Genomic DNA, 18,179 nt, shown 5'->3' on the forward strand with positions numbered 1-18,179 from the left:
TCCTGCCAGGGCATCAAAGAGCAGGGCAGTGGAACAAAGAGATAGACTGATGTAGTGGACTTGTTTTTACACAGAATCTGTTACTTTCACCACTGTGGCTCTCAGTCAACCACTTCCTTATTCAGAGGATGCTTCTCAACTTCTAAAAGGAACTTGTAATATTTATTTCATAATACTATTGTGAAATTAAATGAGGCTGTGGGCATGAAATAGTTTAGCCTGGTGAATGGTGCCCACAGCTGAGGCACAGTAAATGATTATGACCAGGTTCATTGACTGATTCATTCATTCATTCATCTATTCATCCTTCCATTCAGTTGCTGTGTTAAGGAGTGAACAAGCCGTCTAACAACCCAGCATACACACAATTGCTCACACTGCCACAGTGCTGGTCTCAACTTAGGGAGCACGTCCGCACACTTCTCTCCTTGTACTCCCCCACTAAAGAGATCACCGTGCTCCCATTTAAAAGATGTAGATACAGAGAAGAAAAATGGCTTGTGCAGAGTCATGCAGCTACAAAATGGAAGGTCCATTTGCTCCAGATTCCAGGACTGAGGCTTGCAAGTCTAGTTTTATCCAACTTCACAGACATATATTGTGCACATAGTTTTGGCAAATACATTTAACCAATAAGATCCCAGTAGAGTAAAAAAAACAAGACAGCTCAAGAGTGTTCCTAGCTACTCCCTTTTGAGGATCAGACACGTTTCTATTAAGCCAAAAATTCACAGCTTCAATTCCTAGGCTGTGTTGGTCTCTTCCTCTGCCCACCACATTCCCCCACTCAGGGTAGATTCCTGCTGGCTGCTGCATTTTTACCTGGCCCTCTTCCCTACCATGAGTAACCCAAAGGCAGGGTCTATGCCTTGTCATTCTTTATATATCCAGCCTAGGAGGAGAGAGCCTCCTTGTGTGCCTCCAATGCAGTGCCAGACACACAGGAGGCTCACTGCTGAATAATGAACCAAGGACATCCTAGAGAACCAGTCTCCGTTGATCCTATAACCAAAAGGTGTTAATGCCCTATAATCTGTGAAGCATGTATTCACAAATATGTTGGATTCATGGAAGCATATTTGAGTATAAAGTAGCTGATACTGACCGGGCACATCTTATGTACGAGACTTCTTCTAACGGCTTCTCATTTTGCATGCATTAACTCACTCACTGCTCACATCAGGCACAAAACATCACCACCTTTTTACAAATGGGGGAACAAAGGCTCAGAAATGCTGAGCCACCTGCCTGCGAGGCAAGGGGAGAAGCTGAGATCTAAACGTAGGCAGCACTGATTCCATCTCATACTGCTCTGCCCCTCCTTAAGCACATGGCTTATGGGTCAGTGATCATAAATACAGCTTCCACCTTGTGCCTCCAAACACATGCATGGCCCTAGCCTCGTGTCACTGGATCCTGCCAGGAATCATGCAGCGCATACAGAGCCACTCCTGTGTCCTGCCCTCCCTCACCAAGCCCCTTTGGTCTCTGCTTCCCAGGAATGGAAACCACAGCTCCCCTTTTCAACTTTTTTTGTCTTTTTTTTTTTCCTTTTTGTGGAGAATGGGGTCTCGCTACATTGCCCAGGCAGGTCTCAAACTCCTGGGCTCAAGCTATCCTCCTGCCTATCTTTATCCCCATATCCCAGATGCCCCATCATGGACCTGGCAGAGATCACTGAGCTAGTAAGGTCTAAAATCAGAGCAGCCAGCTGGATTTGTGGACTGCTTACCCGTGCTCGGCCCTTCCGTGAACACTGCAAAACGCTTCTCCCTGCACCTTCCTCCGCCTACCAACCCATCTGTGTCCCTCTAAAAATATGTACTTTGCCTTATCCCTATGGAAATTGTATCTCTCTTCCTTCTCCCTCTAATCTTCTCTTTGCAGGGAGGATAAGGGCCAAGACACAGTAGCATAGGGTGCCAACACAGGCCGTGTGCACAGAAGGCAGGGTGGTTCGCGACTGCTGCCTGTGCTCTGTGCACTTGAGGCCTATTGAGGCTGGGACCTGGTTCCCTCCTGGGCTACAGAGTCACTCCTGTGTCCTGCCCTCCCTCACCAAGCCCCTTTGGTCTCTGCTTCCCAGGAATGGAAACCACAACTCCCCTTTTCAACTTTTTTTTTTCCTTTTTGTGGAGAACGGGGTCTCGCTATATTGCCCAGGCAGGTCTCAAACTCCTGGGCTCAAGCTATCCTCCTGCCTCTGCCTCCCTAAGAGCTGGGATTACAGGCATCAACCGCTATGCCCAGCCCCTTTTTAACTCTTTTGAGCTCCAAACTCCTATTCCAAGACCGCTTCTTCTAGGATGATCTTTCTGACGAGGACATCTAGCACACACCAGCCCGGTGGGTGTTGGAGCGGCAGGCTCTTGAACAAGATGCTGGAGTCCAAATCCTAGCTGTGCCACTGACTTGCAGTGTGACCTTGGGCAAGTTACTAGACTTCTCTGTACCTCCATTTCTCATCTGTGAATGGGGACAGCAATTGTACTTGCCTCACAGGGTTTGGACAGAACTCAATAAATGAATCATGTAAGTTCCTCATGCAGTTCCCAGCACTGAACTCAGCTCCACTGGTGCTTGTTGGAGGCTGGTGGCTGTAAGGTGGTTGCCATATGGACTATTCTTACCCTCGGGTGATTGCAGATTTTAGAGAAAGCAAAATGCACGTTTTTAGGCCACACACATTCACAATCACCACAACTACTGACGGAGGCACTCCATACATATTGAGCGTCTAGTTCAAAGTTGTGTGACCTTTGGGGCTTGCTAGCATCCTTCTCCTCACTCAGAAAAGCATGGAAGTTTCAGTGGAGTAAAAATGATGTTGTCAGAGAAAGGACTTGGAACTCTTCTGTGTTTAAAACAATAAATACTTGGCAAACTTCAGTAGCTCATTTTTGGTATCAAATTCCTTATGATCTACCTGATAATTAATGGGGGCAAGCTAGAACCACACAGCAGCCTTTGGGGGCCTTAGGATTTGGGGGCCACCCCCTACCTAGCATGTGCTACGTGGAGCCCTTCATAAACTCACCAGGCCAGCTGCCTTCTTCCACCTCACACATCTGTTCTGAGTACTCACTGCTCTCCAAATGTCACTTCCTGGCCAAGCATGGTGACTTACACCTGTAATTTCAGCGCTTTGGGAGGCCGAGATGGGAGGATTGACTGAGCCAGGAGTTTGAGACCAACTTAGATAACATAGCAAGACCTCATATCTACAAAAAAAAAATTTTATTAGCTGGGCATGGTGGTATGTAACTGTGGTACCAACTACTTGGGAGGCTGAGACCAGAGAACTGTTTGAACCCAGGAGGTTGAGGCTGCAGTTAGCCGTGATCATACCACTGCAGTCCAGCCTGGGAAACACAGCAAGATCCTGTCTGCATAAAAGAAGTCACTTCTCTTTCCCTCTCCTGTGCCTTTGCATGTGTTTGCACTTATCAAGAATTTGATTGCTGCCCTATGCCAAGAGGCCAGGGAGAGCAGCAGAGCTAAGGCCCCTCTTGCCTCCAAGAATGGAGAGGGCCTGGCCTGGGGCACTTTTTGAGGGCTTGGCACTATTCTGTCACTTCACTGGATTACCTTGCTGAGTTCTTACAGTCTCCTTGCTCCATTCAAATTGCCTCCATTTTACAGATGAGAAAACTGAGTCCTGGGAGAAGTGAAGAAACTCACCTAGTCCACGTGATGAATATGGGAGAGGCAGAAATCAAGCCCTGATGGCTGAACTCCAGAGTTGGATGCAAAAGCCCAGTAAGGGGGCGGGGGGACCTGGTCAGAACCACTGGACTCCTGCGGGGGCTCTGGAGCAGAGATTCTCAAATTTTTGTCCTCATCATTCCTTCCCCAGTTGCCTTTTTAGACATTTTTTCTTAATATCTTCATATGAAATTTTAATATCATAGCTAAGCTACACATCTATTTATGAACTGTATACATATCTGCATTTGACACACACCATCATAGTCTTTGACACCTCAAGAATCAATGTTTTCCCCATGGGGTTGATATCACCCCATTGAGAGCTCATGCCCGGGGAGGCTGGGCTTTAGCTCATCTGGGTCATCGTGGCCTCATCAGGGGAGAATGTGGCTCCATCTGGTAAGTTCTGAGAAGATGGGACGTCCGAGCTCACAGGACCTGCCACACACCCCATCTCCAGGATCTCAAAGACTAAGCCCACACATATCCACAGTAGGGTGGAGAACACGGGATTTGGCATCAGAAAGTCTTGGTTTTAAACCGACCTAAAGCTCTTACAAGCTGCGTGACCTCGACTTGGGAAGCCAATATTCATCATTCACTTGTTTCCACATGACTCATTCAAAAAATAAACAACATGCAAGCTGCACAATGAGCCAGTTGCAAAAAATAAAGTGTTGTGTATGAAATATGTATTCTTTTTTTCCCATTTATTTCTTTTATTGCATTTTAGGTTTTGGGGTACATGTGAAGAACATGCAAGACTGTTGCATAGGTACACACGTGGCAGTGTGATTTGCTGCCTTCCTCCCCATCACCTACATCTGGCATCTCTCCCCTTGTTATCTCTCCCCAACTCCCCACCCCCCACCATCCCTCCCCTATTTCCCCCCAACTGACCCTAGTGTGTAGTGCTCCCCTCCCTGTGTCCATGTGTTCTCATTGTTCAACACCTGCCTATGAGTGAGAACATGCGGTGTTTGATCTTCTGCTCTTCTGTCAGTTTGCTGAGAATGATTCTATACACTCATAGGTGTATTGAAAATGTTTTAGAAGATACACAAAATGCTTCTAACAGTGGTTTCATTTGGAGCATGGGACTAGGGTGGGGGTGAAGAGGGAATTTTCTTAATACTTTGTAACATTCAATTCTGTCTGGTTGCCTCTACAATTAGCATGAATTATATCGACAATAATATCTATGTAGACACAGATGTCAAAGCCAGCTTTCTGAGATGGCCCCTGGGCTTAAGTGGGATGATGTACGCCTTTCTCTTTGCACAGCACTGGGCACCTAAATATCTGTTTTTGACCTTCTTCTTCATGCTCTCTCAGGCTCTTAGATAAGAGAAGGATTTGCCTCTGTGCACAAACAGGCAGAGATAGCATCCAAATATTTATCAATCATATGGAATGCTATGGGGTTCAATCATGTTCCCCAAAATTTTTAAGTTGAAGTCCTAATGTTCAGTTCCTCTCAATGTGACCTCATTGGGAAATTGGGTCATTCCAAATGAAACTAATTAATATAAGGTCATATTGAATAGGGTGGGCCCTTTATCCAATAAGCTTTCCTTATAAGAAGGGGAACTTTGGGCCAGGCACAGTGGCTCATGCCTGTAATCCCAGCACTTTGGGAGGCCGAAGCAGGCAGATCGCTTGAGGAAAGGAGTTCGAAATCAGCCTGACCAACATGGCAAAACCCTAACTCTACTAAAAATACAAAAAAAAAAAAAAAAAAGAAAGAAAAAATTGGCTGGGTGTGGTGGTGGGCGCCTGTAATCCCAGCTACTCAGGAGGCCGAGGCAGGAGAATCACTTGAGCCTGGGAGACGGAGGATGCAATGAGCCGAGATTGCAACCACTGCACTCCTGCCTGGGTGAAATAGCAGGACTCCATCTCAAAAAAGAAAACTGGGGGGGCATTTGGAGAGAGGCACAAGCAGGGAGAACCCAATGTGAAGATGAAGGCAAAGGCCAGAGTGGTGCTCCCAAGCTGAGGAATACCCTACAGAGTCAGCAAAGCCCCAGAAGCTGGGGAGACACCTGGAAAGGATTCTGTCTCAGGCTCAGAAGGAAGCAACCCTGTTGATCTGAGTGTCAGTCTTCTGGCCCCCAGAGCCATGAGGCAACACATTTCCACTGTGTACCACATTTCTGCTGTGTACCACACTTCCGTTGTGTACCACACTTCTGCTGTGTACCACATTCCATTCATGGTGCTTGGTTACAGCAGCCACAGGAAACTAACCCCTAGAAAGCACCAACCCGTAGTGTGGCCCAGAGCTAGAGTAGACCCTCGGTGCCAGGTCCTATAAGGTCCCAGTGGCGCTCAGTGGCACCTTTGTAATTTTTATATTGTGAGGGGGAGATGGTCCCAGAGAAGAATCTGAGCATTGGGGGAGGTGACTACGGGGACTTACAGGGGGCAGCTATTTACCAACTGCTAAAACATATTGCAATTGTTTAACAATATATACGGCAGCATCAGAGGGAGCTAAATGTCACTGTGGTAACAGGCCCTGCAGTAACATGAAGCACATTCATCGCAAAGCAAAACTCACCAGTGGGCCCCTCGGTCCTTGGGGACCCTGTGGCCCAGCAGGTCCAGTGTCACCCTGGAAGAAAGAGAGTGAGGTGATGTCATTACTAAGTAGCTGTGTGAAGATGATGGCATCACAACTTCAAATGTTAACCAAAGCTCTCCGAGTTACCCAAAGGAACCAACAAACTGCCCAGCATGTTTCATCATCAATTTTCCATTATTCCAAATATGGACAAACTCTCTGCCCGTACATGAGTAATGCATGCAAGCTCGCATTTGTGCATGCATTTATTCAGTTACTTCTTAGACATCCTCCATCTGTGGTCAGGGGTTTTAGGTGGCTCCATCCTGAACTAAGAGAAGTATCAGAGGAGAGAATCTCTCTTGAAGTTCTTTTCCTGATTCACTAGATGGTGACCTGGAACCATTCATGTCTGAGCCACCAGGGTAAAAAAAATCAATGCCACCCAGGTGTATAGCACCTTCCAGTTTGCCAAGCAGTGTGATTCACCACCACCTTGCAGGGTCTTCCTAGCAGCCCCGTGACAGGGGCATAATCCTAACCATGCGGTGGATAAAAAATCAGAAACTTGGACATGCTCTTACACAAAGTAGACTGCAAAACACTCTAGAAAATTGATTTTTAAAATAAAGGTCAAATGGTTAAGATGGAGGGAAGGAAGCAGAGCCCATTGCCTGGCATCCCAGGGTCCCATCCCAGCTCTACCCCGGTGTACTGGGTGAGCTGATACCAGTCACATTCCTGCCTGGATAGCACCCTGCATCACCCTTTCTACAAATCAAAGTGCAGGGGAGGGGATGAACTGTATCAGGCTTCTCAAAGGCCCCCTTTTGGGTGGGGTTGGGGTGGGCTCTACTTTTAGCTATATGCATAGGTTTCCATGCACTATACTGGTCTTGTAAAACAGATTCCACAGCTAAGAAAGCACCTGACCTAGATCAGATTTCTCCTAAGTATCCTTTCTAGCTCCATCATTCCTGGCAGCAGATCAGATGCAGGGGCTATGTACTCTGGTGTGTCACTCTTCTGGGGAAGAGTCCATTTTGTCACTGTTTAAAGGCAGGTCCTGAAGGACACACAGGATGGGCATGAGACCACTTCGCACCTCAGTACCTGGTGCCCCTACCTCTGACCAAATGGCCATTTCCATGAGGGCACTCTGCATCCCACACATCCAACCACCCTGCAGGATGCCACTTGCAGACGGCTGGTCCCTGGGGAATGTGGAGCTGGCGGATTCTGGGCTCCAGGCAAGCTATTCCTGTCTCTGACTCTCTGAGTGATCATAAATCAGTCCCTTAATCTCTCTGGATCTCAAATATTTCATTTGTACACCTGAGTTCAAAGGTTTCCTTGTAATCCCAGCTTACACCTGTAATCTCAGCACTTTGGGAGGCCAAGGCAGGTGGCTCACCTGAGGTCAGGCGTTCGAGACCAGCCTGACCAACAAGGTGAAATCCCATCTCTACTAAAAATACAAAAATTACCCAAGTGTGGTGGCAGGCACCTGTAGTCCCTGCTACTCAGGAGGCTGAGACAGGAGAATTGCTTGAACCCAGGAGGTGGAGGCTGCAGTGAGCCCAGATGGGGACACTGCACTCCAGTCTGGACAGGGAGCGAGACTCCATCTCAAAAAACAAACAAAATAAATTTCCTTGTTCTGTCCAGATCCTAATACCAAATAAACATGAGAGCCATCCATAGCACACAGTGGTGGCGGCAAGGGGTGCGGATGCTTTGAGCACTGCAGAGCCCAAGAGATGAAGAAATAATCCAGGAGAAACTCTAAAATGCCTCTCAAGTCCATTTAAGGCCAGGCCCAACAGGCCTCTCATTTGTACCAATGGACAAATCACAACTGATCCAGAAAAAGCTTCCTTATCAAACATAAAGCCCAGGTACCCACGCACTAGGCCAGAGCCTCCAATCTCATCCTTGCCAACCAATCCTATGACATCATCTGTGTGCCCCTTAGCAGTGCTGCCACCAACCACTGTGGGGCAGTTTCTGGGTGTCACTTCCTTGATACCCCACCCCTAGCCCAGCCAGACCCTACAGGACCCCACTTACGTCTTTTCCTGGTAACCCTTCCTGGCCAGGAGGCCCCATGGCACCAGGCTCTCCCTAGGAAGAAAAAGTCCTGCTATTAGGGAAGGAGATGCTTCAGCCACTGGCTGCCTCAACCACAGGGGCATCTGAGGAGCTGGGAGAAGTGGAGACCCAGGGACCTGTCAACTCAGGCCCTGCCAGGGCCCTGAGTTGAGGTCTGTGGCACACCCAAGGCCAGCTGTGAGCACCTGGAGCCATGCTGTGCCTCTCTGGGCAGCTCGGGCAGAACAGCAGCTGACGGCGCTGGCATATGCACTTGAATGCTGCCTCCTTATCTGCTCATCCATGTGACCCTCTCTACATCTGCGCTTGCTCCTCAGTATCTAGATCATGCAAAGGATCTAACCAGCTGACCCCTAATGTCACTTCCATTCTGGGCAATCCGAGGAGGCAGAAGAGTTAAAGGTTAAGAAAATAGTCTCTGGAGTTTTCACATCTGGGGTAAAAGTGATGCTTTCCATATAGAAGCTCTAGGACCTTGGGAAATCACCCATGTCCTCTGGGTCTCAGTTTCCTCCTCTGCAAAATGAACCTAATACCATTAACCCCCTCATAGGGCTCAGGGCTGATGTGCATGACACACCTGAGTCCAGACTGATTTGGTCAAACTAGTTGGCAATGACAATGTCTGGCCCCCAGAAAAACCACCTGAGAGAATTAGGCCAAGGGGTGGGGGATGGATCTCCCAAGGTGCCCCTGTGCTGACATGGTCCAGGCTAGTGTGCTCCGTTTCCTCTCTTGGGTAAGGCACTGCCATGGCCTGCAGGCTGCAGGAAACTTCTGTCTGGGAAATGTAAGCTCTGACCACCTGGGGAGACCTCCAAAGTGAAGTGCCCACTTACCCGGGGACCAGGTGCACCAGAATCACCCGTGTGTCCCTTGAAGCCCTAGAAGGAAGAGAATGGAGTTATCCAATGACAGAGCAGGCTCTTGGGCAGAAGTAGGCAGGCATGCCTCCCCGCCTGCTTTGGCCCACACTGCCTCTGCTCAAGCTCCACCATCTGCAGGACACTGAGCCCTACTTGGTGCCACGCTCGGTGCCAGGGGCTTGACAGCGGGACACCAAGAGCCCTTCCTCCCAACGCCCTCTGTGCTGTGGGCAGGGCTGCCAGGGCTCATCCCACTAATGCCTCAGAGCATAGGGGCATTGCCCTAGGTGTCTCCTGAACTCCTGTTCCTCCCAATTGTTCCAGGTTCACAGTGCATGGCTTAGCCTGCCCCTCTCTGCACAGCTCCTGAGTCAGTTGCAGGGAATATCACCTTCACCCAGAGTTAGGTCCTGTGGCCCCTTCCTTGTTCCTGTGGCCACTGCTGGTCCTACCAACACCTCTGAGTAGGGTCAGCTCTGGGCCATAGTGGTTGGGTCTCCTCGTGCAGAGTTGCAGCTTGGAGGCGTATTACCCGAAGCACCACTACAGAGCTCCTGGCCCTGTGAGTGAAGATTAAACCATTAGCAGAGCTGAGGCCATCATGTGTAATCTCCAGACTGATCTGCCTGTGTGAAAATCCCCAATGGATGGATATAAAGCTAAAGCTCAAGGATAACAAAGCTGCCCATCTGGCATGGCTCTGCAGTATTAATCTATGGAAAAGAGTGCCATATGCTCTTAGCTTCATGGAACTGGGCTGACTCTGGAGTTAGGTCTGGGACGGGGCCATGCCTCTCACTTTGTAGCTGTGGGATCTTGGAAGCTCTACTTCTCTCCTCTGGGACTCAGTTTCCATATCTGTAAAATTAGGATAGAACCTACTTCTGCAGAGTTGCTGTCAGGGCTGAATAAGAACTGCACAGTGCTCTCCAGTTGCTCAGATGCAGTTACATTTCCCTGGAGAGGGCTGGGAATTTCTCGGGGCTCACATCTTCCTCAAGGACCCTAGAATTCCAAATTCAGCCAGCCCAGAGGAAGAGGCTCTGATGTGCTCTCCCCCCATCTAATCACAAAAGCACCAACTGAGAGAGCCACACTCAACGTTATCAGGCACTGTGCTGTGAATGTTATATGTCCTACCTTCCCCCTTAGTACTTACAACCACCCTGCAAGAATGGGAGCTATTATGACTCCGTTTCATAGAAGAAGAAACAGAGGTTCAGAAAGGTCCTCATTGTGCCCAAGGTCACAAAGTCAATAAATGACAAAGTAAAGGCTGAATCCAGGTCTTTCTATCTGAAAACCCACTCCATTCTACAAAGCCTTGTCCTGGCTTATTCTGCATTAGCCAGAGGAGCTTGGTCTTCTTTTCCCTGCCTGGGCTTCTAACCTCAGTTCTTTCATTACAACTCCCAGTTGAGAGATGGATGGGTCTTGCCCCAATGCAGGTTCCGTGGGTTTCCTTGCTGAAAAGGAGCCCCTGTCACTGCAATAAGCCAGGAACCACCTTTAATAAATTGGTCGCTGGTTCAGTGTTGCAATCGCCACAAGAGGTAATAGTCCCCATTCTTGGGTGTTTTCTGGCGTAGTCATGTGAAAAACAAGGGGATTTAGGAAAACAGAAAATTTAGTTTTGTATTTTATTTCCTTCTTACTGAATACTAGGCAGAAAGTTGATTTTTAAAAGAAAAACATTAAGAAAATAGGACCCAAATTTTGATCTGCTAGATAAAAATCCAGATAATTTTAGGATAATCATTTAAAATCATATTTTTTTCTAAAAGCAATTTAAGGAATTGTGAGAACAATCCTGAAATTATGAGGAGGTAAAACATTTAGCAATAAGACCCAATAATGCTAAAACACATAGAGTTCATTTTCGTAGGTAATGTCTGTGTCTGTTTATGTGCATAGCAGCTAGATAGCTAGATATAGATGCACATATACAGATGTTAGAATTCATATACAGAAAAAAGGACTAGAAAAAATACACCAAATATTAAAAGCTTTTCTTCCGTGTTGTAGAATTAGAAGTAAATTAATTTTCTTCTGTATATCATTTTTTGTATTTTTTTCTTCTTATTACCATCATCATAATCATTATTAACACCATTAGAGAATGGGAATGAGTTACTTTTATAATTGGAAAAAGACTTTAGCTATGGAAAGTGTTGAAAACTAAAATTAAGATTCATTTTTAGGCTCTATTATCCAGAGAAAACCCATTGAAATTATAATAAATCGGATAAGAACAAAGAAAACTTGTAGCAACAACAAGGTAATGACTTCAATTGTGAAAATAAATTTCACAGCTATGGAGTGTGACAAAGCTGAATTGACTGTAGGGAAGCATGGCTGTCTGGAGGAAAAGGACCTCTGGGACCGCATGGTCAGCCAGTCTGGGCTAGCCCTGCCACAGTGGTGAGAGCCATGTGGCTGGTGGGCTCGATTCTACCGTTCCCAACACACACCGCACACTTACAGGTGGGCCTCGGGCACCCTCTGGTCCTGGTAGACCCGGCTCTCCCGCTTTGCCCTGAGAGTAAGGAAGAAGAGTTTGAGGACAGCATTGTAAGAGTCTTCCTATTGCTGGCTGTCTATGTTTCTTACAGCTCTATTCCCACAGCCAGTCTCTGTCCCCTCTGTCAGCCCTTTCCCCTGGGGTCTTGGTCCGTCTTTATCCGCACAAATCTCCACCATGTATCCAGACCTATTACATTTCTGGTTTTCCTGGGATGATGCAGGTCTCATCTCCAAATTAATTATGCCTAGTACCCCCTTTTACTATCAGAGGCGTCTTGGTGTGGAGGAGAAATTATATGGCCATCTTCGTTACAGATGACTTTAGGCCCAATTGCAAACAGCATGTGAAGGCAGCTATTAACACTTGCACTTTACCAACAGTGATGATGAGGTTCAGAGAAGTTGTATTTTTATCAAGGTATTAAATAGCAAAGCCGGGCTGAATTCCAGCTGAGTGCCACACCCAAGTGGATGCTCTTTCCAGGCCAGCCGCAGTACCTACTAGCAGGGTGGCCTGCAACTTACACAGCCTTTTCTTCACCCCATCATCTTAAAAGAACTTGTCAGGACATTCTTGCTATTTAAAATTCTTTTTTAATGCCCACAGCTTGGCATTGCCCTGCACAGAAGCAAACCAGGAACAGAAGACAATAAGAGGCTTGGCAACTCAGGTCCACATAAGTTGAAGGTGGAGTCAGGGGAAGGGTGAGGGGAGGTGGGGCAGAGGAAAGCAAGTGAAAGGCTAAGCTTGATGGATGGTCAGAAGGGGCAGCATGCTGGGGTTGGAGGGCATGCCTATTCCCAAACATTCTGTCCACCTCGTGTTTACAGGTTATAAACTTTGAGAATCATAGGCAGCCCATTAGGAGGGAGCAAGGAGAGAAAGGAGCATCCTTGGATTTAGAGAAAAAAGCTATAGAAAGAAGGGTGGGGCCTAAAGCCTGTCTGTTTCCTAGTTTAGCTGTGTGATCTTAAGGTGTCACTTCCTTTCTCTGGATCTGTAAATTTGGGACAGTCCTCCTTTGCAGGTCTTTGTGATAGAGGGTGTACATAGCCTGGCTCCTGCCCCAGAGCCAACTGTGATGGCCATCACTGACCCAAGGCACCAGCAGAAAAATGGAACAACCAGCAGCTACTGAAAGTTTTCACTATGATGTCACTGAAGCCTGACTCTTGTCAACCCTCAGGCAAAACGCTGAGGCACAGAGAGGTTCAGTCATCACTCCAGGTCATACAGCTGGGGCTCTAATCCAGGCATTTTGGTTCCAGAGTCTGTACTTCATCCTACACTGTAGTTAATGCTCAAATATCTCTTAATAAAAATTAAGCAACAGGCAACTCAAAAGGCTGTCTATATATCCATCTATCTGTGAATCTATCCATCTATCCATTCACCCTTCCTTCCGTCCTTCCCTCCTTCCCTCTCTCCCTCCCTTCCTTTGTACTATCTATCTGGCTTGTCTGTCTATCCATTTGTGCTCCTCCCATATACACACTTTGAAGGGGCAAGTCAACTTGAAGAGGGGCCGCCTAGCACCTGTAGCAGATGCTGCCATTCTCCAACCACATCTCCTGGGCTCACCCAGGGGGATGCCTGCTCCTGTGGAGCAGTTCCTGCACAGGTTCAGGGGCAGACACAGAATGAAAGGTATTCCCTGATCCTAGGTGGTGCTTGGTTTTGAGGTGTGGAAGGCCCAAGTGCAGGGGAGTCAATGCCTCCAGGAGCAATCAGAGGATCCCTAGAGAGGCTGGGCCCCAACATGGAGTCACCAGTTGCTAGCGTGCCTTTCCTTCTTTCCCTACTCCATTCCCTTCCTCCCTCCCTCAGTGGTTCATGGGATCACCTCCTAAATACCCTACCTGCATCAAAACAGGCATTGAGTAAACAGACTGAATGAAGACCAGTGTCCTCAGTTAATCTGAACTGTAATAGCCTCTTGGCACAATACACGTCCTGCAGGACAATACACTGCAGCAGTGAACTCCGGAGTCAGCCTCCAGGAGTGTGAGTCCTGGATGCTTCATTTACCAGCTCTATGACCTTTATCAAGCTATCATCCTCTTTATGTCTTCATTTCCTCATCTGGAAGCAATGATGGTACCCACAGACCATAATTCTTCTGGGGATGACAGTGGGAAAATGTAACGAAGTGCTCAGTACCCCGGCACTAGGCGCACACATAGTCGCTGTCAGCCACACTGTGATATGTGTGCTTCTCTCTATTCTTGCCACGTTTTCGCCCAGGCTGAATACCATTTGCCCACCATGGGCAGCTTTGCTGGGTGTCAGTCTACAGTGGCTCATTGAGACTTTTCAATTTGCTCAGCTGCTAAAAGCTCCTTCTTTTCCTCTCAGCAATGAATTTTGGTTTTAGCATCTGGCAAACAATGTAAAATGATCAAGAAGGTGCTTCCGGCAAGTTGCGTAAGATTCAGAATGAGTCATAATAGTTTATGACCAAACAAATTAAATGGGACATAAATCTCATGGTAGAAACTTTTATGTAATTCCACTTAGTGGTTCTAAAGGCTCTGCAGTTCTAACCTCACCAGGAGCTAAAACCAGGGCAGTTGGGAAAAGTAGTTTTCTAAAATAATTAATAGTCAGATAAACTTGATGCATTTAACACATTTTTTACATCATATGATTCCCCAGTGACTCTGGCAAATTGGCGTATTATTCTCATCCCATTTCAAAAGAAACTGAAGCTCAGAGATGCTTTCTGACTCACCCAGATCACAAAACCTGGTAAGGAGTGGGGCTGGAATCTGAAGCCAGTTTGTTACTGCTATTGTTATTATAGTTGTTCTAATTTTGGCATAAAATATTTTTATTCAATCACTATATCTGAAATTTAATTTTGTCAATAAGTAATGTATACTCATGGCTCCAAAAGTTAAGGAGATAACACTAAAATAAAATACTATGGAATATAAAGCTGTCTTCCTACTGCTGTGTCCCCTTGTCTGGCAATCATCTTCCCATGGACAGAAACTACTTTTATGAGTGTTTTATGAAGTCTCCCAGAGTTCCTTTAGATTAGCACTAGAAAAAAATAGGCCCACAACTATTTTTATACAAAATACACCAGATGATACACATTGTTTTATTCTTTGCTTTTCTACTTCATAATCTATCTAGGAGCAGTCCTGCATCAGTATCTAGAGAACACCCTCATTCCTTCCGACAGTTATTGGTATTCTACGGAGTGGACCACTCATCATTTAACTAGTCTCATACTAGTGGGCATTTGGAGAACCCGGGTCTCTAAACCACCGATGCTGTCCTTCATGTTCCCCTTGGTGTAGTGTCTGTGAAAGGGCTTTGGGAAGACTTAAGAGCTGCTAAAAAACCGATGAATCATCATCATGATGAATCTCTGATCCACAGGCAAGAAGGATTGACCAAGCTCAGTGAGCACAGCTTTGAAGTCACAGATACGGGTCTTTGGAAATCCCTGCACATTCCCAACTAACAGCTACTGGGGCCACAGAGATATCCTTGTGAGCACTTGATCCATCTCACTGTATATCTCTGGACAGCTGACATTAACCAAAACCAAAAGCAAAACAAGAAAACTATGTCAGAGTTACGAGAGAGGGAGAGAGAGAGAGAGAGAGAGAGAGAGATTGTGTGTGTGTGTGTGTGTGTGTGTGTGTGTGTGTGTGCAATCCCATAATGTCTGGAGCTAGCAGGTGTCACTCAGATTTTCCTGGGTATTCTGGGCTCTCCAGATATCAGATTTCTCATCCTGCCTTTGCTTATCTATTTCAGCTTCATCTATCATATCAATAGGACTGAGGCTATATGGGACAGTAAAGCAAAATGTGGAGCAGGGACAGGAGACCTGGGCTCAGGTTCTGATTCTGTCACCGCCCATCATTTGACTTTGGAGCCATGATTTCACCTGCCAGAGACCCAGGTTTCTTCTGCTTTAAAACGGGGACAGTAGTGTTTACTGTGCAGGGTTGTCAGGGCATGTAAATGAAATGAGGCCTAGAAAATGCCTATCTTCGAGTCTGGTTCATAGTAGCCCCTCACACAAAGTAGTTGTTATTCACATGTAATGGATTTGGCATGTGATAAAATAGGAAGTTTACAGTCCTTTACCGGTTCCCCAGGGGGACCTGGCTTTCCATCTCTGCCCTCTTTGCCTTCTTCTCCCTGCAAGAGAAACTCAAATTAGTTATCAGGTCAAAGAAGATTCCAGGAGATGGAAAGACGAACGCAGTTTTAGCATGTCTTTCTCTTCAGCTTCCAGACATTGCACTCACAGTTGGCAGCTAAGGGGACATCTTAACAGACAGAATTGCTCTGATTTCCTGGTTTCTTCCTCAACACCAAGATTGTGGCTGTGGGTCTCTGACTCACAGCATCTGGCACATAGTGGGAAAGCAATACATTTTGCAATAGCATTTTCACTATTGCTATTGACCTAAAGAAGCCTCTCCTGGGCATTTTCTTCTTCATTTTAATTTTACTTTCAGTTCTGGGGTACATGTGCAGATCTTGCAGGATTGTTAGATAGGTAGGTTTACACATGCCATGGTGGTTTGCTGCCTCCATCCCCCCATCACCTATAGTAGGTATTTCTCCTAATGTTAACCCAACCTAATCTCTCCACCCCCCGCTACCCTCCCCTAGCCCCTCACCCCCCAACAGACCCCAATGTGTGATGTGCCCTTCCCTGTGTCCAAGTTTTCTCATTGTTCAACATCCATTTATGAGTGAGAACATGCGGTGTTTGGTTTTCTGTTCTTGTGTCAGTTTGCTGAGAATGATGGTTTCCAGATTCATCCATGTCCCTGCAAAGGACATGAACTCAACCTTCTTATGGCTGCATAATATTCCATGGTATATATGTGCCACACTTTCTTTATCCAGTCTAACTTTGATGGGCATTTGGGTTGGTTCCAAGTCTTTGCTATTGTAAACAGTGCCGCAATGAACATACGTGTGCATCTGTCTTCATAATAGATCGATTTATAATCCTTTGAGCATATGCCCAATAATGAGATTACTGGGTCAAATGGTATCTCTATTTCTAGATCCTTGAGGAATCGCCACATTGTCTTCCACAATGGTTGAACTAATTTACACTCACACCAACAGTATAAAAGCATTCCTATTTCTCCACATCCTCTCCAGCATCTGTTGTCTCCAGATTTTTTAAAGATCATCATTCTAACTGGCGTGAGGTGGTATCTCAATGTGGTTTTGATTTGCATTTCTCTAATGACCAGTGATTATGAGCATTTTCTTCATGTTTGTTGGCTGCATAAATGTCTTCTTTTGAAAGTGTTCATATCCTTTATCTACTTTTTTATGCAGTTGTTTGTTTCTTGCATATTTGTTTTAGTTATTTATAGATTCTGGATATTAGCCCTTTGTCAGATGGATAGCTTGCAAAAATATTTTCCCATTCTGTTGGTTGCTGGTTCACTGTAATGATTGTTTCTTTTGCTGGGCAGAAGCTCTTAAGGCTAATTGGATCCCACTTGTCTATTTGGCTTTTGTTGCCATTGCTTTTGGTGTTTTAGTCATGAAGTTCTTCACAGAACTGGAAAAAACCACCTTAAACTTCATTTGGAACCAAAAAAGATCCCACATAGCCAAGACAATCCTAAAAAACAGAACAAAGCTGGAGGCTTCACACCACCTTACTTCAAACTATACTACAAAGCTACAGTAATCAAAACAGCATGGTACTGGTGCCAAAACAGAGATATAATCCAATTGAACAGGACAGAGACCTCGAAATTAACACCACACATCTACAACCATCTGATCTTTAACAAACCAGACAAAAACAGGCAGTGGGGAAAGGATTTCCTTTTTAATAAATGGTGTTGGGAAAACTGTCTAGCCATGTGCAGAAAGCTGAAACTGGACCCCTTCCTTAAACCTTATATAAAATTAACTCCAGATGTATTAAAGATTTAAACATAAGACTTAACACCACAAAAAACCTAGAAGAAAACCTAGGAAATGCCATTCAGGACATAGGCATAGGCAAGGTCTCCTGGGCATTTTCATGAAGCCGAGCTTAGAACATGAGGGCCTGGTATCTGGGCCTCCTGGGTGAGCACCGTGATGGGTGAGGGGGGAATGTGGATGCTGACGATGATGAGGATGGCATTCAATAATGTGCAGGAAGGTAGGTATTCAGCATGGCTCACCACTGTGAGCACAGGAGGGGCTCAGCAAATGACAGCAAGGAGCATGTTTGGGACACCAAAAGGCTATAAGCATTATTCATTTCTTTCCTTGAAGGAGAAACAGTGTGAAAAAGAAACAGAGAAGAAGGCTGGGGCCTTCTTCTCTGTTTCAAAAGAAGACATTTATGCAGCCAACAAACATGAAGAAAATGCTCATAATCACTGGTCATTAGAGAAATGCAAAT

At 46.1% G+C, this 18,179-nt stretch overlaps 1 protein-coding gene across 2 annotated transcripts in view; it reads right to left on the reverse strand.

Annotated features, from left to right (window-relative positions):
- Positions 1-18,179, reverse strand: part of COL22A1 (collagen type XXII alpha 1 chain) — a 317,529-nt gene that overhangs the window by 19,817 nt on the left and 279,533 nt on the right. For both annotated transcript variants that reach the window (XM_032254428.1, XM_032254418.1), the window contains 5 exons: positions 15,887-15,940; positions 11,735-11,788; positions 9,226-9,270; positions 8,345-8,398; positions 6,272-6,325 (listed from right to left, as the gene is read on the reverse strand). In XM_032254428.1, coding sequence (XP_032110319.1) covers positions 6,272-6,325; positions 8,345-8,398; positions 9,226-9,270; positions 11,735-11,788; positions 15,887-15,940 — 261 coding nt within the window. The remainder of the gene's footprint in view (positions 1-6,271; positions 6,326-8,344; positions 8,399-9,225; positions 9,271-11,734; positions 11,789-15,886; positions 15,941-18,179) is intronic.

The sequence above is a fragment of the Sapajus apella genome, unplaced genomic scaffold, assembly GCF_009761245.1.
Source record: "Sapajus apella isolate SASKATOON/1434 unplaced genomic scaffold, GSC_monkey_1.0 scaffold3, whole genome shotgun sequence".
Classification (NCBI taxonomy): Eukaryota; Metazoa; Chordata; class Mammalia; order Primates; family Cebidae; genus Sapajus; species Sapajus apella.